Source organism: Mustela nivalis (genome assembly GCF_964662115.1).
Source record: "Mustela nivalis genome assembly, chromosome: 2".
NCBI classification, from domain to species: domain Eukaryota; kingdom Metazoa; phylum Chordata; class Mammalia; order Carnivora; family Mustelidae; genus Mustela; species Mustela nivalis.
In genome coordinates, this window is record NC_139021.1 from 168283564 (window position 1) to 168304968 (window position 21405).

A 21405-nucleotide genomic window follows, 5' to 3' on the forward strand; every position below is an offset into this window, starting at 1 on the left:
GTCTCATCTGACCTTCCCATTTTACAGATGAGAAAAGTAAGGTCTATAGGGTAAACTGACCATAAGGAGATGTACAGCTCTCGGTGGGAAAGTCTGTTTAATAAGTTGGTCTACTTATGATCAAAACAGTGCTACACCCCCCACAACTACCCCACACTGCCTCTTCATATGGACTCCTATAATTTGGCTTAAGTCACATTGGTTAAAATGTCCGGGTTAATAGTTAGGGAACTCTGGGAAAAGGCCAGCTATACCGACTGAGAATCTTAATTCTAAACAATTATTCTAGAATTTTATTTTGATTTAAGGTTGGTTTAAATTTTTATAACCATCCTTATGCATTTACCAGAAAAACTTCGGTGATGCAAACTACTGACAATAAAGTCAGGAGAACATAAGGATCATTCTCAGAGCATGTGTTTTATCTCAGAGTCGTGCAGATTAGACACATCTCAGATCATACACTAAAATCGCATTTTCTTCAAATTTCATTAAAGGGAAAAAAAAGGCAACCAGTCTATTTGTTGAATATTTTAAAATTTTTATACTTGATGTGGTTGGTGGTATTTACATAATTTGGACAATATTCAAAGACTGAATCTCATCCACGTTCTCTTCAGAACTTCCTCTTCAGAGCCTGTAGCAACATACACATGGAACATCTGGCCAGGAAGCCAAAAGGAGAGTGTGACACGTGACTGCTAAGTCCACACACACATACACACACACATACACGTAGTGGATGTGTACATGATGTATAGGAGTGTTTATTGGTTCCACACCCAACCTCATGCCGGGTGCTGTGACATGAAACAGAACACATAATTCCTGCCTTCAAAATAATCATGGGGCAGCGAGGACATCAGATGAACAATTGCATAGACAATTAGGACACAAGGTGGCAGGAGCTAGGAGAGCATAATTGAGACGAATGGAGCAGCAGGCCAAGACAGAAGAAATTAAATGATTTTATGGTGACTGGCCAGCAACATGAATATCTGAACACGCCATGTATATAACAACAGTTTCTTTAAAAGCATTTCCAGGAGCTTAACAATAGCTTAATTTGTGAGAAGTAATAATAATAAATTATAGATGATATTATTTTACAACATTTATTGTATATCAGTTATGTGATATTATAATCGTAATAATACGTAGTATATGAATATGAATAATATATTATTAAATAATGTTCATTTTATATTTATATGTCATCATTAAATAGTATTTGATTCTTATTTTAAAATATTATTTGATTCTACCTGCGACATCGTCATGCTTCACCGCAAGCCTGCCCATCACGTTCACTCTCTCTTTTTTTATTTTTTTTAATTTGACAGAGAGAGAAAGCACAAGTAGGCAGAGAGGCAGACAGAGAGAGGGGGAAGCAGGCTCCCTGCTGAGCAGAGAGCCCGACGTGGGGCTTGATCCCAGGACCCTGAGACCTTGACCCGAGTCAAAGGCAGAGGCATAACCCGCTGAGTCACCCAGGCACCCCATGACCTTCACTCTTGACAACAGCTAGCCAGAGCAGACATTATCTCCATTTGACAGATGAGGAAATGAAACCTGAGGTTTTTCAGATTTCAGAGGTAGAAGAGATCTTGGAGGTCCTTTCATCTAGGTTTCTCATTCTGCATAAAAAGAGGGCTGATCAGCTTCCGGTCCCCCAGGGAGTAAGCAGTGGCTGTGGTGCCTGATTCTTCTAGGTCAGCGAGTTTTTCACACCACCACCCTGCCTGCAGCCTCAGTGTGTTCAAAGAAACTACAGAGGGGCACTTGGGTGGCTCAGGCAGCTGAGCGTATGCCTTTGGCTCAGGTCATGATCCCAGGGTCCTGGGATGAAGCCCCGCATCGGGATTCCTGCTCACTGCTCCCCCCAACCCCGACTAGTGCCCTCTTTCTCTCTCTCTCAAATTCTCAAATATATAAATAAAACCTTTCCAAAAGGAAGGAAGGAAGGAACTAACTACAGAGAATATGCATTTCTTTCTTTAGGAGAAGTATTGTTGAAACCAGTTCTACATGCTGGTTTATAAGCACACACAGGTATAGAAAAGTCTCTTAGATTTATGCTTTTTCTTATTTAGAGAGACATAGACAGATATCTAGATAGACACACACATGACACATGGATGTCCCTACGGAGACGGAGGAATTAGATGGGCAGAGTCTCAAAGGGGACTTTGATTTTGTATAATTTTGTGGTTTTTGTTTTTTTTTTTAGAAAAATATATCAGACAAAAATGACCATAATCATGGCATTTGTTAATTTGGGGCAATGGGCAGGGAATAAACTTGTAAAGATTTATTATATTCTTCATATTTTTATAGCTTTTAAAGTTCAAAAGAAAAAATGTGAATATTAAAAATAAGTTACCTCTGGCAGTACTATTGTTTCATAAAACATTTTATTTATTTATTTATTTATGTTTATTTTTCGGGGAGGGCAGAGGGAGAGGATCTTAAGCAGGCTCCATGCCCAGCATGTGAGCCTGACTTGAGGCTCTGTCTCACAACTCCGAGATCATGACCTGGGCAAAAATCAAAAGTCGGACACTTTCCCAACTGAGCCACCCAGGTGCCCCTTGTTTTATAACATAAAGGATATTTTACAGAAATTAAATTGATACAGAAGAAGGAAAAGAAAAAAAAGGAATGCATGGTTCTTGGTGGATATGTCCATGTTAATTCTGCTCTGCTGTAAGTCTTTCCTGTCGTGATGCTAGCAGAGTGTGTGTTCTTGGCTCTGCACTTGAGGTATTATCAGCTCTCTTTTGCACATTTGAACACTTCTGATAACTCCACCAGGAAAGGCAGGCCTCTCTTGTCAGTTATAGAATCTCTAGATGCCCCTTGGTGACTGCACGTCCCCTGGTTTAGAGAATCTTATGCTGACTGAAGGAACGTGGAAGAGTACCGTGGGCCAAAAAGCTGGTCATTTCATAACACCAAATGTGTTATTTAAAATCACATCTTAGATTGTTAACCAAACTTATTGTGGCAATCATTTCATAATACCTACATATATCACACCATTACATTGTACATCTTAAACTTAGACAATGTTACTATCAAATAAAGCTGGTGGGGCACCTGGCTGGCACAGTCAGAAGAGCGTGTGACTTTTGATCTTGATATAAATAAATAAATAAATAAATAAAATGTTTTATAAAACAATAGTACTGCCGGTGGTAACTTCAAGCACCATGTCAGGTGCAGAAATTACTTAAATAAATAAAAAACTTAAAGAATATATCAATAGAGCTGGGGAAAAAAATGAAATACTGTGACAAATTGGGAGAAAAATCACAAAATAAACAAAATGCTTTGTATTTTAGTATCTTTAAAGAAACAAAACAAAGCCCCTGCAAAACAAATCACACCCAAAGAAAGAGAGCGAGGAATGTGGTTTGAGAAGTTCTGTTTAGTGAATATGTGGGTGGAGAATAGAATCCTGGCCTTAGAGTAAAAGGACCTTCGTTCAAGTCCCTTATTGGCTGAATACCTTCAAGTGTTTTACTAGACCTTTCTTGGTCTCAGTCTTTTTAACTAAACTGGAAACGAGCATATCTGACTTAACTTCCCATTTGATTATCCTGGAAATCAGATAGCTAATGAAGTGTAAACACTGATTAGTACTTCAACTGCTATAAACTTTGGGGTAAATACCCAGTAGTGCAATTGCTGGGTGGTATAGAGTAGCTCTATTTTCAACTTCTTGAGGAATCTCCATGCTGTTTTCCAGAGTGGCTGCACCAGCTTGCATTCCCAACAACAGTGTAGGAGGGTTCCCCTTCTTCTGCATCCTCATCAACACCTGTTGTTTCCTTACTTGTTAATTTTAGTCATTCTGACTGGTGTGAGGTGGTATCTCACTGTGGTTTTGATTTGTATTTCCCTGATGCCAAGTGATGTTGAGCACTTTTTCATGTGTCTGTTGGCCATTTGGATGTCTTCTTTGCAGAAATATCTGTTCCTGCCTTTTGCCCATTTCTTGATTAGATTGTTTGTTCTCTGGATATTGAGTTTGAGAAGTTCTTTATAGATTTTTGTTACTAGCCTTTTGTTTGATATGTCACTTGCTAATATCTTCTCCCATTCTGTTGGTTGTCTTCTGGTTTTGTTGACTGTTTCCTTTGCTGTGCAAAACTTTTGATCTTGATGAAATCAATAGTTCATTTTTGCCCTTGCTTCCCTTGCCTTTGTCAATGTTTCTAGGAAGAAGTTGCTGTGGCTGAGGTTGAAGAGGTTGCTGCCTGTGTTCTCCTCAAGGATTTTGATGGATTCCTTTCTCACATTGAGATCCTTCGTCCATTTGGAGTCTATTTTTGTCTATGGTATAAGGAAGTGGTCCAGTTTCATTCTTCTGCATGTGTCTGTCCAATTTTCCCAACACCATTTGTTGAAGAAAATGTCTTTTTTCCATTGGACATGCTTTCCTGCTTTGTCAAAGGTTAGGTGACCATAGAGTTGAGGGTCTATTTCTGGGCCCTCTATTCTGTTCCACTGATCTATGTGTCTGTTTTTGTGCCAGTACCATACTGTCTTGATGATTGCAGCTTTGTAACAGAGCTTGAAGTCTGGAATTGTGATGTCACCAGCTTTGGTTTTCTTTTTCAACATTCCTCTGGCGATTCGGGGTCTTTTCTGGTTTCATATAAATTTAAGAAGTGTTTGTTCCATTTCTTTGAGAAAAGTTGATGGTATTTTGATAGGGATTGCATTAAATGTGTAGATTGCTCTAGGTAGCATAGACATTCTCCCAATATTTGTTCTTCCAATCCATGAGCATGGAACATTTTTCCATTTCTTTGTGTCTTCCTAACCAAACTACAGAAAGAGCCTAGATGTCCATCAACAGATGAATTGATAAATTCACACACACACACACACACACACACACACACACACACACAGGAATATTATGCAGCTATCAACAAACCCAAAATCTTTTGCCATTTGCAACAACATGGATGGAACCAGAGGCTATTATGCTAAGCAAAATAAGTCAATTTGAGAAAGACAATTACCATATGATCTCACTGATTTGAAGAATTTGAGAAGACGGAGGATCATAGAGGAAGAGAGGGAAAATGAAACAAGATGAAACCAGAGAGGGAGGCAAACCATAAGTGACTCTTAATCTCAAGAAAATCTCAAGCAACTGAGGGTTGCTGGAGGGGCGGGGGTGGGCAGTGTGGATGGACATTGGGTATGTGCTATGTACATACATGGGTTATGTGCTATGGGGAGAGCTGTGAATTGGGTAAAACTGGTGAATTACAGACCTGTTCCCTGAAACAAATAATACATCATATGTTAACTTAAAAATGAAGAAAAAAATTAAACTAAAGAAAATACTTCAACTAAAAAACACACAACAAAAGAGAGATGGTAAAATCATCATTTTTGTTATGAACACCTGCAAGAGGCGTCATGGTAATGTGAATCATCCCGTGGTAATGTCATAGCTGGAGCCCACACATGGGATAATGCCAGCACTGACCCAGTCATCTTGAAATTAAACACGGAGTCCTCACTAGTGATAATCCAGTAGCCCTATCGTTGCTAAGCAGATAGCACTATCAAAAAAAATAAGTGTGACCTCCCTCTTCTTACGAAGGAGAAGACTTGGCAGGAATGTTGATGAGGATGTGTGCCACCGAAAGAGCTTCATTAGCCCTGAATGATGAGGCGACCTGGACTCCAGTCCCTGCTCTCCTCTAGCTAGCTGTGTGACTTGGGGTGATTCACATATTACACCAACTTCATGAAGTTCCACTTTTTTTTCCCTCTGTAGAATGAGTGGGTTAAACTTAAGTGATCTCTAAGCCCTCTTCTTGCCCTTAACATTTGTGATAATGAGCTAGAGTTTGAACCTTAGCCCCGATATTACCATGGTATCATCATTTTCATCTTTTTTTTTTAAAAAGATTTTATTCACTTATTTGACAGAGAGAGGGAAATCACAAGTAGGCAGAGAGAGAGGGGAAAGCAGGCTCCCCGCTGAGCAGAGAGCCCGATGCGGTGCTCGATCCAGGACCCTGAGAACATGACCTGAGCCGAAGGCAGAGGCTTAACCCACTGAGCCACCCAAGCGCCCCATCATTTTCATCTTTGTTACCCGGCCTTCAGGGACTGTTCCTGTGGCTCACATCCTGACCTAGCTTCTAAGAGCATTATGGTAGAGTTAAGAATTCATGATTTGAAGTTCAGCTCCCAGGAGACAAGGGAAAGGCAGGACTCAGCAATGTCCCGGCCCCAACCATTGCGCTGTATTTGATTTGACCACGTGATGAAGGTGTGACCAAACCTGGAAAACATTCTCTTCCCCGGTCATGAGCTAGTTCTCTTGCCTGGATTATATTTTATATCTTTGCACGTAAGAAGAAATGACACCTTCATTGCTTGACCAGGAAAGGGAATTGAGTCGAACTGGAAGTGAATTTAAATTCCTGGGAGATTATCTTGAAAGATACTGGGCTTGACTGCAAATGCGGCCCTTCTGGTTGACTTAGGCACTCCAGTGCTCTGGGCTATAGTTCTTGGCTTCTGCTTCTGGCTGGCTGAGCATTACCAGGGAGAACCTTGCTGTGTGTCCACACACGTTCGCACTGCTGAACTTCATTCAGCTGCATCCCTGTTGTTAACCCACAGCCCTTTAAGTCTGTTGTTGACTACCTACCAGGTCACCAAGCAGCTGCTGTAACTCTTTCCATGCCCCCAAGTCCCAATCCGCAGGCCTCCCCCCTTATTATTACTCCTCTTCCATCCATTTGAACATCTCTTTGCATTTCCTTCTTCCATCCCCATCTGTCTCTAAGGAAGATTTGTCTCTCTGCCCAGGCAGAGCCCACCTGCCACCTGCACAGATGATAATGATGATGGTGATGGTCGTACTAAAGGGGATGATATTGGCAGTAGTAATACTGAAGAGAACAGTCGGGGTGATAGTGAAGGTAATGGTGAGAACAGTGTGATCGTAATGGCGATGGTGACAGTAATGGCGACAGTGATGGTGATGGTGATAGTAATGGTGGCTAGTAATGGTGACGGTAATAGTCATGGTCGCGGTAATCTTGATGATAATAGTAATGGTAATAGTAATGGCTACAGTGATGGTGGTTGCTAACGGTTATGGTAAGGTTGATAGTAATAGTCATGGTAATGGTGATAGTGATGGTCACGGTTATGGCGATGGTAAAAAGACTAGTAGTAGAAATGGTCACTGTGACATTGCCCGGTGAAGGCTTAATGTGTGCTAGGAACCATGTAGAACTATTTACATACACCCTGTCATTTAAACCTCAAGAAAAGCCTATAGCTTAGATACAGCTGTCCCTGCTTTAAGGACGAGGACCCTGAGGCTGAGAGAGAATAAGTATCTGCCACCATCTCCAGCCTACAAGTAGCAAACTGGAATTCACACCCATCTTGATGCCAACTTGGAAACCTGTGCCCCTAGCCTCTGGGCCGTGCTGCTTCCCATCCCCACCCCCATCTGGGGTGCAGAGCACAATCACATTGATATGGCTGGTACTCCATAATTGTAGCTGAACTGATTTTAACTCGTCCTACCCTGAATCCTAGTGGCCATGAGCTTATCTCCAAGGACTTGAGTCACGAATACCACTTCCTCTGTGGAGGAATGTTTTCAGAAATGGAGGGTGTGTTGTACTCACAGGATATGTTCTCTTTCTAATAATGTTCCAGACTGTGCCACACCCAGCCCTGTGTGCAGCACTGCACGGTTTGCAGAGGGATCTGACCATGCTTTCCTTAACCCCACGTCAGTCCTCATAATGTAACCCAGACAAGATTGTGAACTTTTTTCATAGATGAAGACACCGAGGCTTAGAGAGGTAGAGTCTGTCATCCACCGTGACACAGACGACAAGCCTCAAGTTAGGTCAAGAACGCACGATGCCTGATTTTCCTACCCCCGGTTCATATAGGGCAGCCGGCAGCCCGAATGTCGCTGGCTGTGTACACGGGAAGGAAGAGTAAGAACCATATGTCTTTAATGAGGAACCTTTTCTTCCAGGAGGATAACTAATGCCTTTTTTAAAGCCAGTCCTTAGTATACCCAAACTGGCCTGTTTGGTGCTGAGAAACGAATGGTGTTAGTTAGAAATTATCCCCTGGTGAGGGCTACAAGGCAGTACATCCCCTGCTCACAGGAGCCCCTGTAGGGTCAGAGCAGGATCTCCATACCTGGAAAAAGGTTGTCAGGCTGCCCATACCCTTGTGGGGGACTTTTCTTCTGCACCCCATTCACACCTGGCCTAGAGACCAGGATATGGGGCTCTTATTTCAGAAAGAGTAGGAGAGCATTCTGTGTCCCAAAGCTCCAAGAAGCAGGTATCTCTGGTCAGCAGAGAGTCACAGCAAAGTGACTGCCCGAGTTTCTACTGCTGCTGGGGCCTGCCGGTCAGGGCACCGTGTAGAGGAGACTAGAGGGTAACAGGGAACTCTCGAGTCAATGTGGGGCCGTGGTGGGGAACCATCTGAATTAGAAGCAGATGGTTCAGGTAGGTCGGCTTTCTTATGACACTATTATTTTCATGAAGCAAATAAAGGAAGCGCATTGATTCATGTTCAGAAATGTCCAAGCAGAGGCAGGGGATGCTGGTTTAAGTCCCCCCCAGGAGGTCATTCTGAAGCTGCCTGTGCTGCTGTCTTTGGGCAGTGCCTTTGGGTTAGCTTTGTTCTCAAGCAGCCTCTCCTTAAACACTGGCTTAAATTCAACCAGCTTAGCAGCCCACGCATGGCAGGACCAACGACTGTCTCTCTCCCAGTTGCTCCAACAGAGTGTCCAGGAGTGTCCATCCCTGAGCCAGTCACTGTGGCCGGCAGGCTCTGGTTGGCTGGGCTTGTGTCACATTTCACCCTGGATGAGGTTACTATCCCATTTGACAGACGAGAAAATTCTGAGTGTTGGAAAAATTAAGTGACGTTTCCCCATCCTACAACCAGGAAGAGGCAGGTAGGTGGAAGGAAGCCTGGGTCTCTGACCACAGTTTACCCTACAACCACCTTTCACTGATGGCTGAGGCATCTTTGCTCTATAGGTGGCTTAATAAGTCCAGAATGTTTGTCTTTGTTCCAAGTTCAGGGACAGCCCTTTAGACGGCCTTTTCTTTCATTGGTTGCATTTCTCTAAAATGTCTGAGGCTTGAACACCCCCACCCTGCGCCTTACTGTCTCTGTGCTCTCCGGAGTCAGCACACGCATCACTCTCTGGGGCGATCTGGCTCCCCCGTGCTCTCAGGAAGATTTCTCTTTGCTTCTCTCTGTGTTCCCACCACCTAGCAACTTTGCCTGGTGCCTAATAGATGCTCAGTCCATGTAGGCCAAATGAACAAACACATGAATGCCGTTCTGTTTCTGAGCAGAGGCCCCACAGCTCCTGCCTGTGTATTGGGTGCCCTGCCCTCTTTCAGAACCGGCTTGGGTACATCATGAAAATCTTGCCGAGTTTCCAGCACCGTGCCTGACTCAAACCAAGGAAAGACACTGCCTCCCTCCTTGTGCCCAAATACTAATCCGTCATTGCAGCCTGCTTGGGACTCAGAATAAAATATGAAAGAGCTCTGGGACAAGTAATGAGCTCTGGGACAAATAATGAGTGTTTTCAAGCCAAGACAGCTGTTTCGTTCTCCGGTGAATACAATATGTTGCACATCCTTTCAACACTACAGAATTAAACCATTAGAAGCAGTTTTCATCTGGGTCTCATGAATATTGTGGCATTCTAAAGGCAACCGGTTCTCCTTTATGTTATATTTGATTTTGAGAACTCTTGAGAGAAATGCTGCTTTAATTAAAAAATGCTGTCTAAGTGAGCAGGGAACCAGAGTTTTTAATATCATTATGCATGGAGAATTCTTTGTAACAATTAATGGCTCAGAAAGGCAACCCTGGTGCCGGGGCGGTGGGGGGGGGGTGCGGGGGCAGTTAGCCTTGCAGAGGCCTGGGTGAGTCACAGTGGCTGTGCTGAGTGATAAGCTGTTCCCTCTCCCTGCCAGATACCCAGGCAGCAGAACTCGCTACGCAGCACGCCCGGTTCACGCTTCCCCTCCTTGGCTGCAAACAGCGCCACTGCATAGTTTAAGGAGAAGAAATGCAGCAGGTGCAGAGAACTTTGCCTCTACCCCCTCCCCAGACAAGGGGGCCTCCCTGCTACCATCTCCAGAGTTGTGGGGATTCTAGAAGGGGGACTGCATGTTGCATCGCCCTGGTGCTCCGTGAGAGCCTTGTATATCAAAAGTAGTCAGGATCTCTGGAGCAGAGCAGAGAGATAAATATGGGTGGAGATGATAATTTGGTGATGAAATAGGTAGTTCTGGGGCTTAGCTAGGGCTTTGGGAGGCAATGCTATTCTGTTGGGCGTGAGAAGCTGGTTTGGATGATCTGGGCTCTCACTAAGGATTTGCTGCCACCCAGCTGTGTGGCTCTGGGCACATCACTTTCTCTCCTTGTTGGGGTGGGGGGGGGTGCGAGAGGATGATTTGATCCCTAATTGATCCCTGCAGTTCAAAGATTTCCCAGGTTGCCACTCATCCATCTGGGTTAAAGAAAGCTGACTTTGAGAAGGAAGAAACGTCTGGGTTTTGCTGGCTTCTGGCAAGGTTCCCAGAGAATGTTGGGACAACCAGTCAGAAGGTCTGTGTTTCCTGGGCCCCCAGGGGGCTGAGTCTATACCAATAAGATCCAGCCAATACCCCCACACCCACCACTGCCTCTCTGAGACAAAGCCTCCCTTGCATCTGATTTTCTTGCTGGATTATATTAGTTTCTTATTGCTTCTGGAACCTAGTACCAGAACTTGAGGGGCTCACGAAAATGCAACTTTCTTATTTTATAGTTCTGGAAGTCGGAAATCCAAAATCAATCTCACTGAGGCAAAGTCAGGGTGTCAGCAGGGCTGATTCCTTCTCGAGACTTTAGGGGAAATTCATTTCCTTGACTTTTCCAGTTTCTGGAGGGTGCGTGCATTTCCTTGGCTCCTGGCCCCTTCCTCTCAGAGCCCCAGCAGGGATTGAATCTGTTTTTGTCTCAGACCTCTGCTTCCGTCCCCATATCTTTTCTCTCTGACTCTGATCCTTCTGCCTCCATTTTTAAGGATGCTTGTGATGACATTGGGCCCACCCAGATAGTCCAGGATAATTTCTCCATCTCACGATCCTAAATTTAATTACATCTGCAAAGTCCCCTTTACCATGTACAGGTTCTGGGGATTAGGATTGGATCATCTTGGGAAGTGATCCTTATTCAGCCTACCGTAGGGATTATTCGTTCAATTTCAAAATCTAGATTTGGGCACAGAGAAGGATGTATTGGAATTTGGAATGGGGAATGGTAGGTACTCTTTGAGGCGAGTGACTCTGTACCTGATTGGGGTTTGAGCCGTATACAACAGAAAAATCCATTTGCTTCCTGGGTATACTTAGATTCTCCTTTTGGAACTGTTTAAGGGTTTTTATCCACAGAGATGTCTACTCTCACATGAGTAGTCCACATCTTAAAGCCTCCAGGTTCTTTTTTTTTTTTAAGATCTTATTTATTTATTTGACAGAGATCACAAGTAGGCAGAGAGGCAGGAAGAGAGAGGGGGAGCGGGAGCCTGCTTCCCGCTGAGCAGAGAGCCCGATGTGGGGCTTGATCCCAGGACACCGGGATCATGACCTGAGCCAAAGGCAGAGGCTTTAACCCACTGAGCCACCCAGGCACCCCGAAAGCCTCCAGGTTCTGATGAGCCACGTCCACTATCTTCCTTCTTCAGTCCCTTCACCAAGGTTACTGAGTGACTGCCAGGTAGGAGACAGCATGCCAGGATGATGGGAGAATCCCCACGCCACGCCCTGTTCCCTTGTGGACCTTATGTCTGGTAGAGGGAGAAAGGTACATAAGCAATTATTTTTAACACAGAGCAGAATGTGCTAAGTGAGATAACAGTGACAAATGCAGGTGGCAGGAATACAAGAAGGTGACATTAGTTCTAACCCCTAGTGATCTCATAGTTTGAGGCTTAGAAATATGATTGCTATATGCACCTGACTTTTAGGTCTTTAACTCTGGTAGTCTAAGGATTTTAGGGCTTGCTTCCTCCCTCCCCCCTTATCCCATCCATTCAGTCCCTCCCTCTTCCTCTCTCTCTCTTTCTCCTACCTACCTTCCTTCCTTCCTTCTCTTTCTTTCTTTTAAATAGGATAATGTGTTCTCCTTTTTAAGGAGCTTTGTTTCGAAGGAGGCACCTAACTCTCATGATTGATGCAGAATCACTTCCACTCAAAGTTGGTGAAGGCTGGGGACGATATAAATTTGTGAGGCAAAGCAGACGTTGGGAAGAAAATCTAGTGAACCTTATTTCATTATTTCACGCTGCATCTGAACCGGTGAACTTCTATAACTTGCGCCGCGCTCGGAAGAGCGCCTACTTCTCGTGGCTGACCTATAAACACCCAGCGAGGTTGGCTTTCCTAGTTGGAAAGACAGCTCTTCCTTGCGTGTCCTTTCAGAGGTGAAGGGGAATCTCTTGCAAGAGCTCCTTCCAGCGCAGAACACAGTTTTAGAAAATACAGCTGACTTCTCTGGGGAAAACAAAACCAATCATGCCATACCCTGGTCATGGAAACGAAGTTGGCACCTCATTATCGCCTTGTTAACAGGGACAGGCTGTGTAGGGGACAAACCTGGTAGGAAGGGTTGGCCCTGTGTGGGCAGGGTTTTGAGTTGAGGTTAATTGCTCTTCTAAATCTCAGCTACTTAATACTACACGAGTAGAAATCTATCATCAGACTCTTGACCATCCTCCTTTCCCTTCATACTCTCGCCTACCTAGACAATTAGTGCCTCCCTAGCGCTGCTGCTGCCATGATTGTGCTTGGGACACACTGGGCCACCAAGACTGGGGTGTAACCAGCACAACCGCCCAGAGGAGGAAAGGTTTGTAACCACCTGTAACTGTGACTCCCCCAGCCTCCCAGCATCTTAAAACACAGCCAAACTGTTCTGTTCTGGGAGCACAGAAGGGCTGCTGCCTGGGTGAAGGCAATGTCTCTTCGGTGACTTGTGGAAAAGTCTTGAATTCTCACAGAATGGGAAAGAATAATCCAAAGTCGTTTTTATCTGGCTTTGAACTGTGTTTTGCACTGATGGTTGAAGGTTGGTGTGCCTGATGTTCTGAGAACTCACTTGAGACAAAGCAATGCAGCAACCCATGGAGAGATGCTGTACTCAGGGAGGGCTGAGAAGCCACATACCCAACCACCGGTGTCCCTTCTCTTCTTTTCAAAGCCCGGCTGGGGTTCGAATCCCATGCCTATATTCTGCAACAGTGAGTGTTCATAAGAAGGTCACCTCATCTTTCCGTGCTTTTGGTTCTTGCCTTGAGAGATGGGGTGAACATTTTCTCCCCAGTAGGACTGATGGAGAGATCAAAGGGGATGACATAGGCTGAGCACTGGTCACACAGGAGCATCGCCACTCAGTAAATGTTAGGCTCTCTCCTCCTTACCTTCCTGTCCACCAGGTACGCCACACCTCCTCCCTGCCACCCACTGTTCTCTCAGACGGATGCAAAATGCCATCCTAAGCAGACGCTCTCTTTCCTAAAGCATCTCCAAAGTGGGAGAGCTGTGACATGCCCACACTTTCCGTGGCTCCCCCTTTTTCCTCACCGGGCCCACCCCCCGTCTCTCTCTTCTTTGTTTCATCAGACTTACTCTGTCCAGAGCCCATGACAGTGGACCCCTTGTCTGAAGGGTCCCAGCCGTGCAGTCTCTGCCCCAGACTCCCGTAAGCATGCTGAAGGCGGAGCCCGGGTTGTCCCTGGTAACCCCAGCTTCAAATGCTCAGTCTTATTCTTTCTGTTAACGTTACTGTGTCCTGGGAATTCCAGTTCATCGTCATCCCAAACACATTTCCCCGATTACACCCGCTACCCAGAAGGGGAGTTGAAGACCCAGAAACTACGATCTTATCAAACAGCCCTGACAATAGTAGCCACATGTCCAGACTTTCTGGGATCGTGCATCCTGGTTTTTGGTAGAGAAAACACCATAACCAACCAACAGAGGTCAGACATGAAAGGCACACGTCAGATGGAACACAGCCACAGTAAGCTTCCGTGAGGGCCCACTACTGCCCACGACTTCAGGTTCAGACTTCACTTGGGATTTTTTTGGTTATTCCTTATGCTACTTGGATTTGAGAGTGGATTGAAGGGAGCTTGATTCCTGTTGTTTTTGGATGTGCAAGGAGGATCGGGATGAAAATGTGTTTGGCACAAATAGACACATAATTTACTCTGCATGTGAATTTGTGAATTTGAAGCCTGCTCTTCTTCTTCTTCTTTTTTTTTTTTTTTGCTTAACATATAGAGTCTATGGATTTGTTCATGTCACTAATTTGTTGTTGTTGTAAACAATGACCTTGCCAAATCCAAGATAGTAGCTCCTGTCGGCAATGGTAGGGTGGGGCATTTATTAGTATGTTGGAATGTTTCCTGTTTTAACCTTGGTGTTGGATACATTTTTTTGCATGTTTTAAATATTATATAATAATGTAGAAATTTGCATCAATAGTAAATGATTCCTTGACATTTTATTATGTAGCTATATCATAATTTACTTTGTTTAAACCCCCTCCTAACCCCTGTTATCGGAAATTGGTAATTTTCAACTTTGGACTCTTAAATGATGTAGTATTATTAAACCTCTTTAGGCATCAAGTTTTGTCTGCATTTTAGCTCATTTTCTTAGGACGGATTTACAGAATTGAATTACTAGGTCAGAGAGTGTAGCTGTGATGAGTAGTATTATCAGGCTCTCTTTTAACAAAGTTGCATGAGTTTAGACTAACACTAACAATGTGTCCACTCCACTTTGTCTTATCAATACCGAATGATTTACTAATAAAAAGGTTTTTTTTTGTTGTTTTTTTGCTATTTTGCTAGAGAAGATTTTTTTTCTAATGATTTTAGCTTGTATCTCTGATTACCAGTGAGATTGACCATTCTGTCATAAAATAATTTTTCTGTTAGAGTTTTTTTTTTTTTTAAGATTTTATTTATTTATTTGACAGACAGTGATCACAAGTAGGCAGAGAGGCAGGCAGAGAGAGAGAGGGAAACACGCTCCCTGCCTAGCAGAGAGACCAACGAGGGGCTCCATCCCAGGACCCTGGGATCATGACCTGAGCCAGAGCCAGAGGCTTTAACCCACCGAGCCACTCAGCTGCCCCCTCTATTGGTGTTTTAAACAAACTGGTATATGTGTGAGTACAGGTTTTCTGCAGACTCGCTGGTATGTGGGGGTCAGTGTGGGTGGGTTTTAGAGGATGTGGGTAACCACGCGTAAGTGAGGAAAGAGCCCTTTGCCCCCTGGTGAAAGCTGGCTGTTACATCTAGCCTTTTGTGTTTCTGCAGTGCCGCCAAGCTCCTGGACAAGAACCCATTCTCGGTGGGTAACCCGAACCCTCTGCTTCCTTCACCTGCCAGCCTCCAACTGGCCCAGCTGCAAGCCCAGCTCACCCTCCACCGGCTGAAGCTGGCACAGACAGCTGTGACCAACAACACTGCAGCCGCCACAGTCCTGAACCAAGTCCTCTCCAAAGTGGCCATGTCCCAGCCTCTCTTCAACCAGCTGAGGCATCCGTCTGTGATCAGCACCCCCCACAGCCACACTGGGGTACCCCAACATGCTGCAACTGTGCCCAGTGCCCGGTTTCCCTCTAATGCGATTGCCTTCTCGCCCCCCGGCCAGACACGAGGCCCGGGGCCCTCCGTGAACCTTCCCAGCCAACCCTCCAACACTGTGGTGATGCATCCTTTTGGTGGGGTCATGCCTCAGACCCCCGCCCAGCCAGCGGTCATCTTGGGCATTGGCAAGACAGGGCCTGCTCCTGCTGCGGCAGGATTCTACGAGTACGGCAAGGCCAGCGCCAGCCAGGCGTATGGCTCGGAAACAGACAGTCAGCCCGGCTTCCTGCCGGCCACGGCCTCTACCACAGGCAGCGTGACCTACGAAGGCCACTACAGCCACTCAGGGCAAGACGGCCAAGCTGCCTTTCCCAAGGACTTTTACGGACCCAGCTCCCAAGGGTCGCATGTGGCAGGTGGATTTGCGGCTGAGCAGGCCGGGGGCATGAAAGGCGAGGTAGGTCCGCTGCTTCAGGGTCCAAACAGCCAGTGGGAGAGCCCCCACGGATTCTCTGGCCAGAGCAAGCCCGATCTGACATCAGGCCCTAACCTGTGGCCTCCACCCCCCAGCCAGCCCTATGAGCTGTATGACCCCGAGGAGCCCACCCCAGACAGGACCCCGCCTTCCTTTGCGGGGCGGCTGAACAACAGCAAACAGGGTTTCAGCGGTGCCCGGCGACGGGCCAAGGAGGAGCCGGCCCTGCTGTCCGTGAGGCCCCTGCAGGCTCACGAGCTGAATGACTTTCACGGTGTGGCCCCCCTGCACCTGCCCCACGTCTGTAGCATCTGTGACAAGAAGGTCTTTGATTTGAAGGTGAGTCCTCCGAGATGGCCCCGGGGAGCCACAGCTGGCGTCTGGGGGGCGGGGCTCACCCCCACAACCCAACGCTAGCCACTCAAAAGCTAGGAACGGTTCCACCTGGGGACTTGGTGGCAGGATTTTGCCATCAGTACTCTTGATCAAAATTGGAGATATTAGAACCCACGTTTGTTTCAGAAATGTATTGGGACCACTCCCTTGCTTTAAGGCAAGTAAGAGATTCCTACCCAAGTTTATCGATGAGAAAGCTTCGGCGAGTGGGGGTGACCGCACCCGCGTGACAGAGAAGGGACTCAGGAGCTGGTCTCCTACCTCCTTGAGGAGGGCTATTCCTCTGGGTTATGCTCAGAGTGCGTCGTCCTGAGTGTGGAAGGGAAGGAAAACGTTGGCGGAATTTTGGATGAGGGCCAGAGAGCACGTCTCAGGTGAGACCGAGGGACATCATTATAGAGCGCCTCAGTGTCCCATCTGCAAGACGGAGATGGAGCCTCACGACCCTTCCCCGTGGTCATAGGATGCTTTGGGCCCCTGTAAGCAAAGGTCTATTATAGTATAAATCCTCCCCCAAGATGTATTAAAGATGCAGTGAAATAGTCCAGAGCAATAAGAGCTAAAACAGCTAACGTATTAAATCCTTTCCGTAGGCCAGCAGTAACTCTGTGAGGCAGAGACTATTATTATCTCATTTTGCTGAAAAGGAAACTGAGGCTCAGATAGAGAAAAGGACTTGTCCAGGGCCCCTTAGCTAGAGAGTGGCCCAGTAGAGATTTGAACCTGGGTCTGGCGCTCCCAGAACCTGTGTCAGTTAAGCACTGGGCTGTGCATCCGGTCTTCTCCCACGAGGTCTGCAGAGCTTGATGATCCCTGGGTAGTGGGAGTCACGCCATGGTGTCCTTCTGCTTCGGTCACACTGTGCAAGTTCATTCCTTCAACTCGGCGGGTGGAGGGATTGTGGGGGGGTTGCTGGCCGACACCAGGAGGCGATGGCACATTTTCTTTCTTATGCTTTGCAGCTCACTGTGAGTCCACCTGCCAGATTTCCCCAACCGGTCAGAGAAGTGGGTGGGGTCTCTCTGGGGGGGCAAGGGGTTGGTGGGGGAGGTGGGACGTGCCATGGGACCAAGGGTCCCAGAGGAGGGCCTCTGGCTTGGGATTCTGGGCTCCTGTCCAAGATGGGTGCTGGATATGTGGGTCTGGTCGATGGCATGGCGGCTGGACAGATGGGAAGGCGGGTGTGGGGAGGAGCCCAGGAGGGAGAGGGGTTGGCGGGGTTGGTCTGGTTGCTAGGCTGTGAGCCCCCTAGCCTGATGGGGACACCTGTACTCATCCCTTTCCTTCTCTTGGACTCAGTTCTACTTCGGTCACTTTTCCTTTCCTTCTGGTCTAGGACTGGGAGCTGCATGTGAAAGGGAAACTCCATGCTCAGAAATGCCTGGTCTTCTCTGAAACGTGAGTGCTGGCCAGGAGAGCAGGTGCCTGCACACGCTTCGCTAACGTTCCTGGAGCACCTACAGCACGTTCTGTTCTAGGCGCTAGGGAAGCAGCAGAGAACAAATGGGCAACGCCCCTGTCCTCAAGGAGCTTCTGCTTAACGTGGCGGGGGGCGGGGCAGACGGTAAAATAAACAAGTGACTTACATAGCATCCCTGGTGGCAAATGTTAAGCTGAAGGAAGCCTGTGTGTGCGCACATGTGCCCTCGTGGGGGCTGGTCCTTGCCTTTACATAGTGTGTTTGGGGAAAGGCTTCTCTGAGGAGACCTCAGGAGGGGTTGGAATGAGCCCAGGGCTGTCTGATGGATGGGTACTCCTGGGGCAGAGGAAACAGCAAGTCTGAAGGTCCTGGTGTGGCCCTGGGATGCTCAGGTGACATCCGTATGACGAACGTGGACTGCTGGGGTGAGGAGCCAGGGAAGGGGGCGGGCCCACATTTGAGCTCCTGGGCTTCTTGGGAGGACTCCATTCTGCTCCGAGAGTGACTGGATTACTAAAGAGCCGAACAGAGGAGCGATGCTCTCTGGCTCCAGCAGGCAGGACCAGGGCCGCTGGGCTGAGAATAGGCAGGGGCGGGTCAAGGACAGAGGAGTACCCAGAGGGCTGGGGCCATCCAGGTGGAGAAGGCGGCATATGGCGGGGGATGTGAACAGCAGAGTGACCTTGAGTGTTTTGAACAAAGTACATTGGAAAGGCTTCCCTTTCTTATTCACAGTAGCCAATGGGTGGAAGCAGCCCAAAAGTCCACCGACAGATGAAGAGATTAACAAAATGAGGTCTGTGCACACGTTGGAATACTTTTCAGCCTTGGAGAAAGGACCTCTGACCCATGTGACAGCATGGCCGAACCCGTGGACATTGTGCTCAGTGAAGGAACCCAGTCATAAAAGGACAAATACTGGATGATTCCCCTTACAAGAGGTAGCTCGAGGAGTCAGGTTCACAGAGACAGAAAGCAGAAAAAGTAGAATGGTGGTTGCCAGGGGCTTAAGGGAGGGGAAGTGGGTGTTTGTTTTTAATGGGGGCAGCTTCCATTTTGCAAGACGAAGAGTTCTGGAGATGGGGGGTGGTGATGGTCACACAACAAGGTAAATGTGCTTAATGCCACTGACCTGTACACTTAGAAATGGTTAGGATGGTAAATTTTGTGTTATGTATATTTTACCATAATTTTAAAAATAATTTTATAAGGGTCTCCGTTTTCTGGCTCCTTCCTTTTTTATTGTGTTAAAATTCCCTTAATAGTCATCATTTTAATCATTCTATTGTATATTTTTAATTAATTAATTAATTAATTAAATTAGTATGCTCCACGGCCAGCATGGAGCCCAGTGTGTGGCTTGAACTCATGACCCTGAGATCAAGACCTGAGCTGAAATCAAGAGTCGGATGCTTAACTGACTAAGCCACTTAGAAGTTCCCGTTTTAACCATTTTAAAGTGTGCAAATGAGTGGTATTTAGCAGATTCATAAAGTTGTGCAAGTATTGTCATTATGTAGTTCCTGAACATTTTCATCACCCCAAGCCCTATGCCCATTAAGTAGTCATTCCCTTTCTCCCTCCCTTGTAGTCCCTGGCACCACTAACCTGCTTTCTGTCTCTGTGGATTTGCCTCTTCCAGACATTTCATACAAATGGAATCATTTTTTTTTTAAGATTTTATTTATTTATTTGATAGACAGAGATTACAAGTAGTCAGAGAGGCAAGCAGAGAGAGAGGGGGAAGCAGGTTCCCTGCTGAGCAGAGAGCCGTGGGGCTTGATCCCAGGATGCTGGGATCATGACCTGAGCTGAAAGCAGAGGCTTTAACCCACTGAACCACCCAGGAGTCCCTAAATGGAATCATTTAATATATGGCCTTTTATTACTGACTTTTTTCACTTAGCAAAATATTTTCAGGGTTCACCTGTGGTGTAGCCTATATAACCTCTTTATGCCTGAATAATATTCCATTGTAAGTATGTACCACATGTTGTTTATGTGTTCATCTTTTGGTCTATATTTGGGTTGTTTTTACCTTTTGGCTATTGTGAATAGTGCCACTATGAACATTCGTGTACAAGTTTTTGTTTGAATGTTGGTTTTCGACTATTTGGGGCCTATGGCTAGGAATGGAATTTCTGGGTCATACGGTAATTCTTCATTTTACTTATTGAGTTCCTGGTTCCCCTTTCCCACCCCTCTCCAGTGCTGGTATCCGGTGTATACTTGGTTCAGCAGAGGGAACGCTGTGTTCCTCTCCCAACAGCACAGCTGTTTATAACCCTGCTGGGAACTCTGAAGGTGAGTAAGGCCCTTCAGGTCAGCAGCGTGAAGCAGAAACTAGCTTCGTAAAGACTTAGAATGTCCTGTCTTTAATAACTAGACTTCCCTGCCGATGTGCCCTATCCTTCCCTGCCTCCCATCTGTGTGTGTGTGTGTGTGTGTTTGCGTAGCAAAAAGATCCCAAGACACTAAAATGTATTGGCCTACTGTCTAGGCTCTTACAGACATAAGGCTTTGTTGGTTATCAACATGCCCAGGGGTAAAAATTATACCAATCACTAAGCAATATATTAAGAGAATATTTTAATTTTTTTCTTCCGATTTATGTCCTTATAATGACTTCTGAAGGTAAAGTAAACGACTAGGATTTCACACAGTTGGTATAATTTATCATTTAGATTATGCCTCAAATCTTGGATCATCATATACAGCCATTCCAGCAAGGTCATTTGCTCAGGCAGATCCCGCATTTCCTTCGGCTGCCCCTGGGACAAATGTGAGTACAGAAGCATTTTCTCCATTGTCATTGTCATTGTCAAAGCATTTGTATCACCCGGCTCTGCCGGGGTGTAGAGGTTCACAGAGGAGGCTGGGATGAAGCTGGCGCATTGTGTCGTGCAGGAAAACATGTCCCTTGGGCAGAGGTTGACAGCTGTTTAATTCAGCTAGTATTGAAACACATAGATAAAAAAACTAACATACATCATTAAAATCAAAAGCATGCCTAGACTTTCTCGTGTTCGACATTGGTTTAGTGGAGGAAGAAAAAGGATGGAGCTCTTGTCTATGTGTGTGTTTTTAAGACTTTTTGATATTTTATTCAAGTTGGTTATTTCCTATGAGTGGGTAATTCTGGAAGTTGAACCCGAAAGAGAAACTGTGTTTGAAAGTAAGGACTGTGCAGTCCTGGTATTTGTTGGCCCTTTGAGGAAGTAATTGCTTCTGTGAAGTCCTTTGTTTTGGGGTGTGTTCTCGTTCCTCTCTCTCTACAGCCTGCTCTTCGGTCCCCCAAAGCTTCTTTCCTCGTTTTCCCACTGATGGTGACAGTTTCCTCTCCCTCTTGGTTTTGCTGTTTGCCCACACATGTAGCCTCTCCCGGCTCCTCGCCCCCAGGCTGTC

At 46.1% G+C, this 21405-nt stretch overlaps 1 protein-coding gene across 3 annotated transcripts in view; it reads left to right on the plus strand.

Annotated features, from left to right (window-relative positions):
* The window catches only part of RBM20 (RNA binding motif protein 20), a 185196-nt gene that overhangs the window by 117118 nt on the left and 46673 nt on the right, over positions 1-21405 (plus strand). For 2 of the 3 annotated variants that reach the window (XM_082720200.1, XM_082720202.1), the window contains exons 2-5: positions 15437-16523; positions 17917-17978; positions 20210-20304; positions 20685-20782. In XM_082720200.1, the coding sequence (XP_082576326.1) occupies positions 15437-16523; positions 17917-17978; positions 20210-20304; positions 20685-20782 (1342 nt within the window). The remainder of the gene's footprint in view (positions 1-15436; positions 16524-17916; positions 17979-20209; positions 20305-20684; positions 20783-21405) is intronic. The other variant, XM_082720201.1, reaches the window with a different exon arrangement.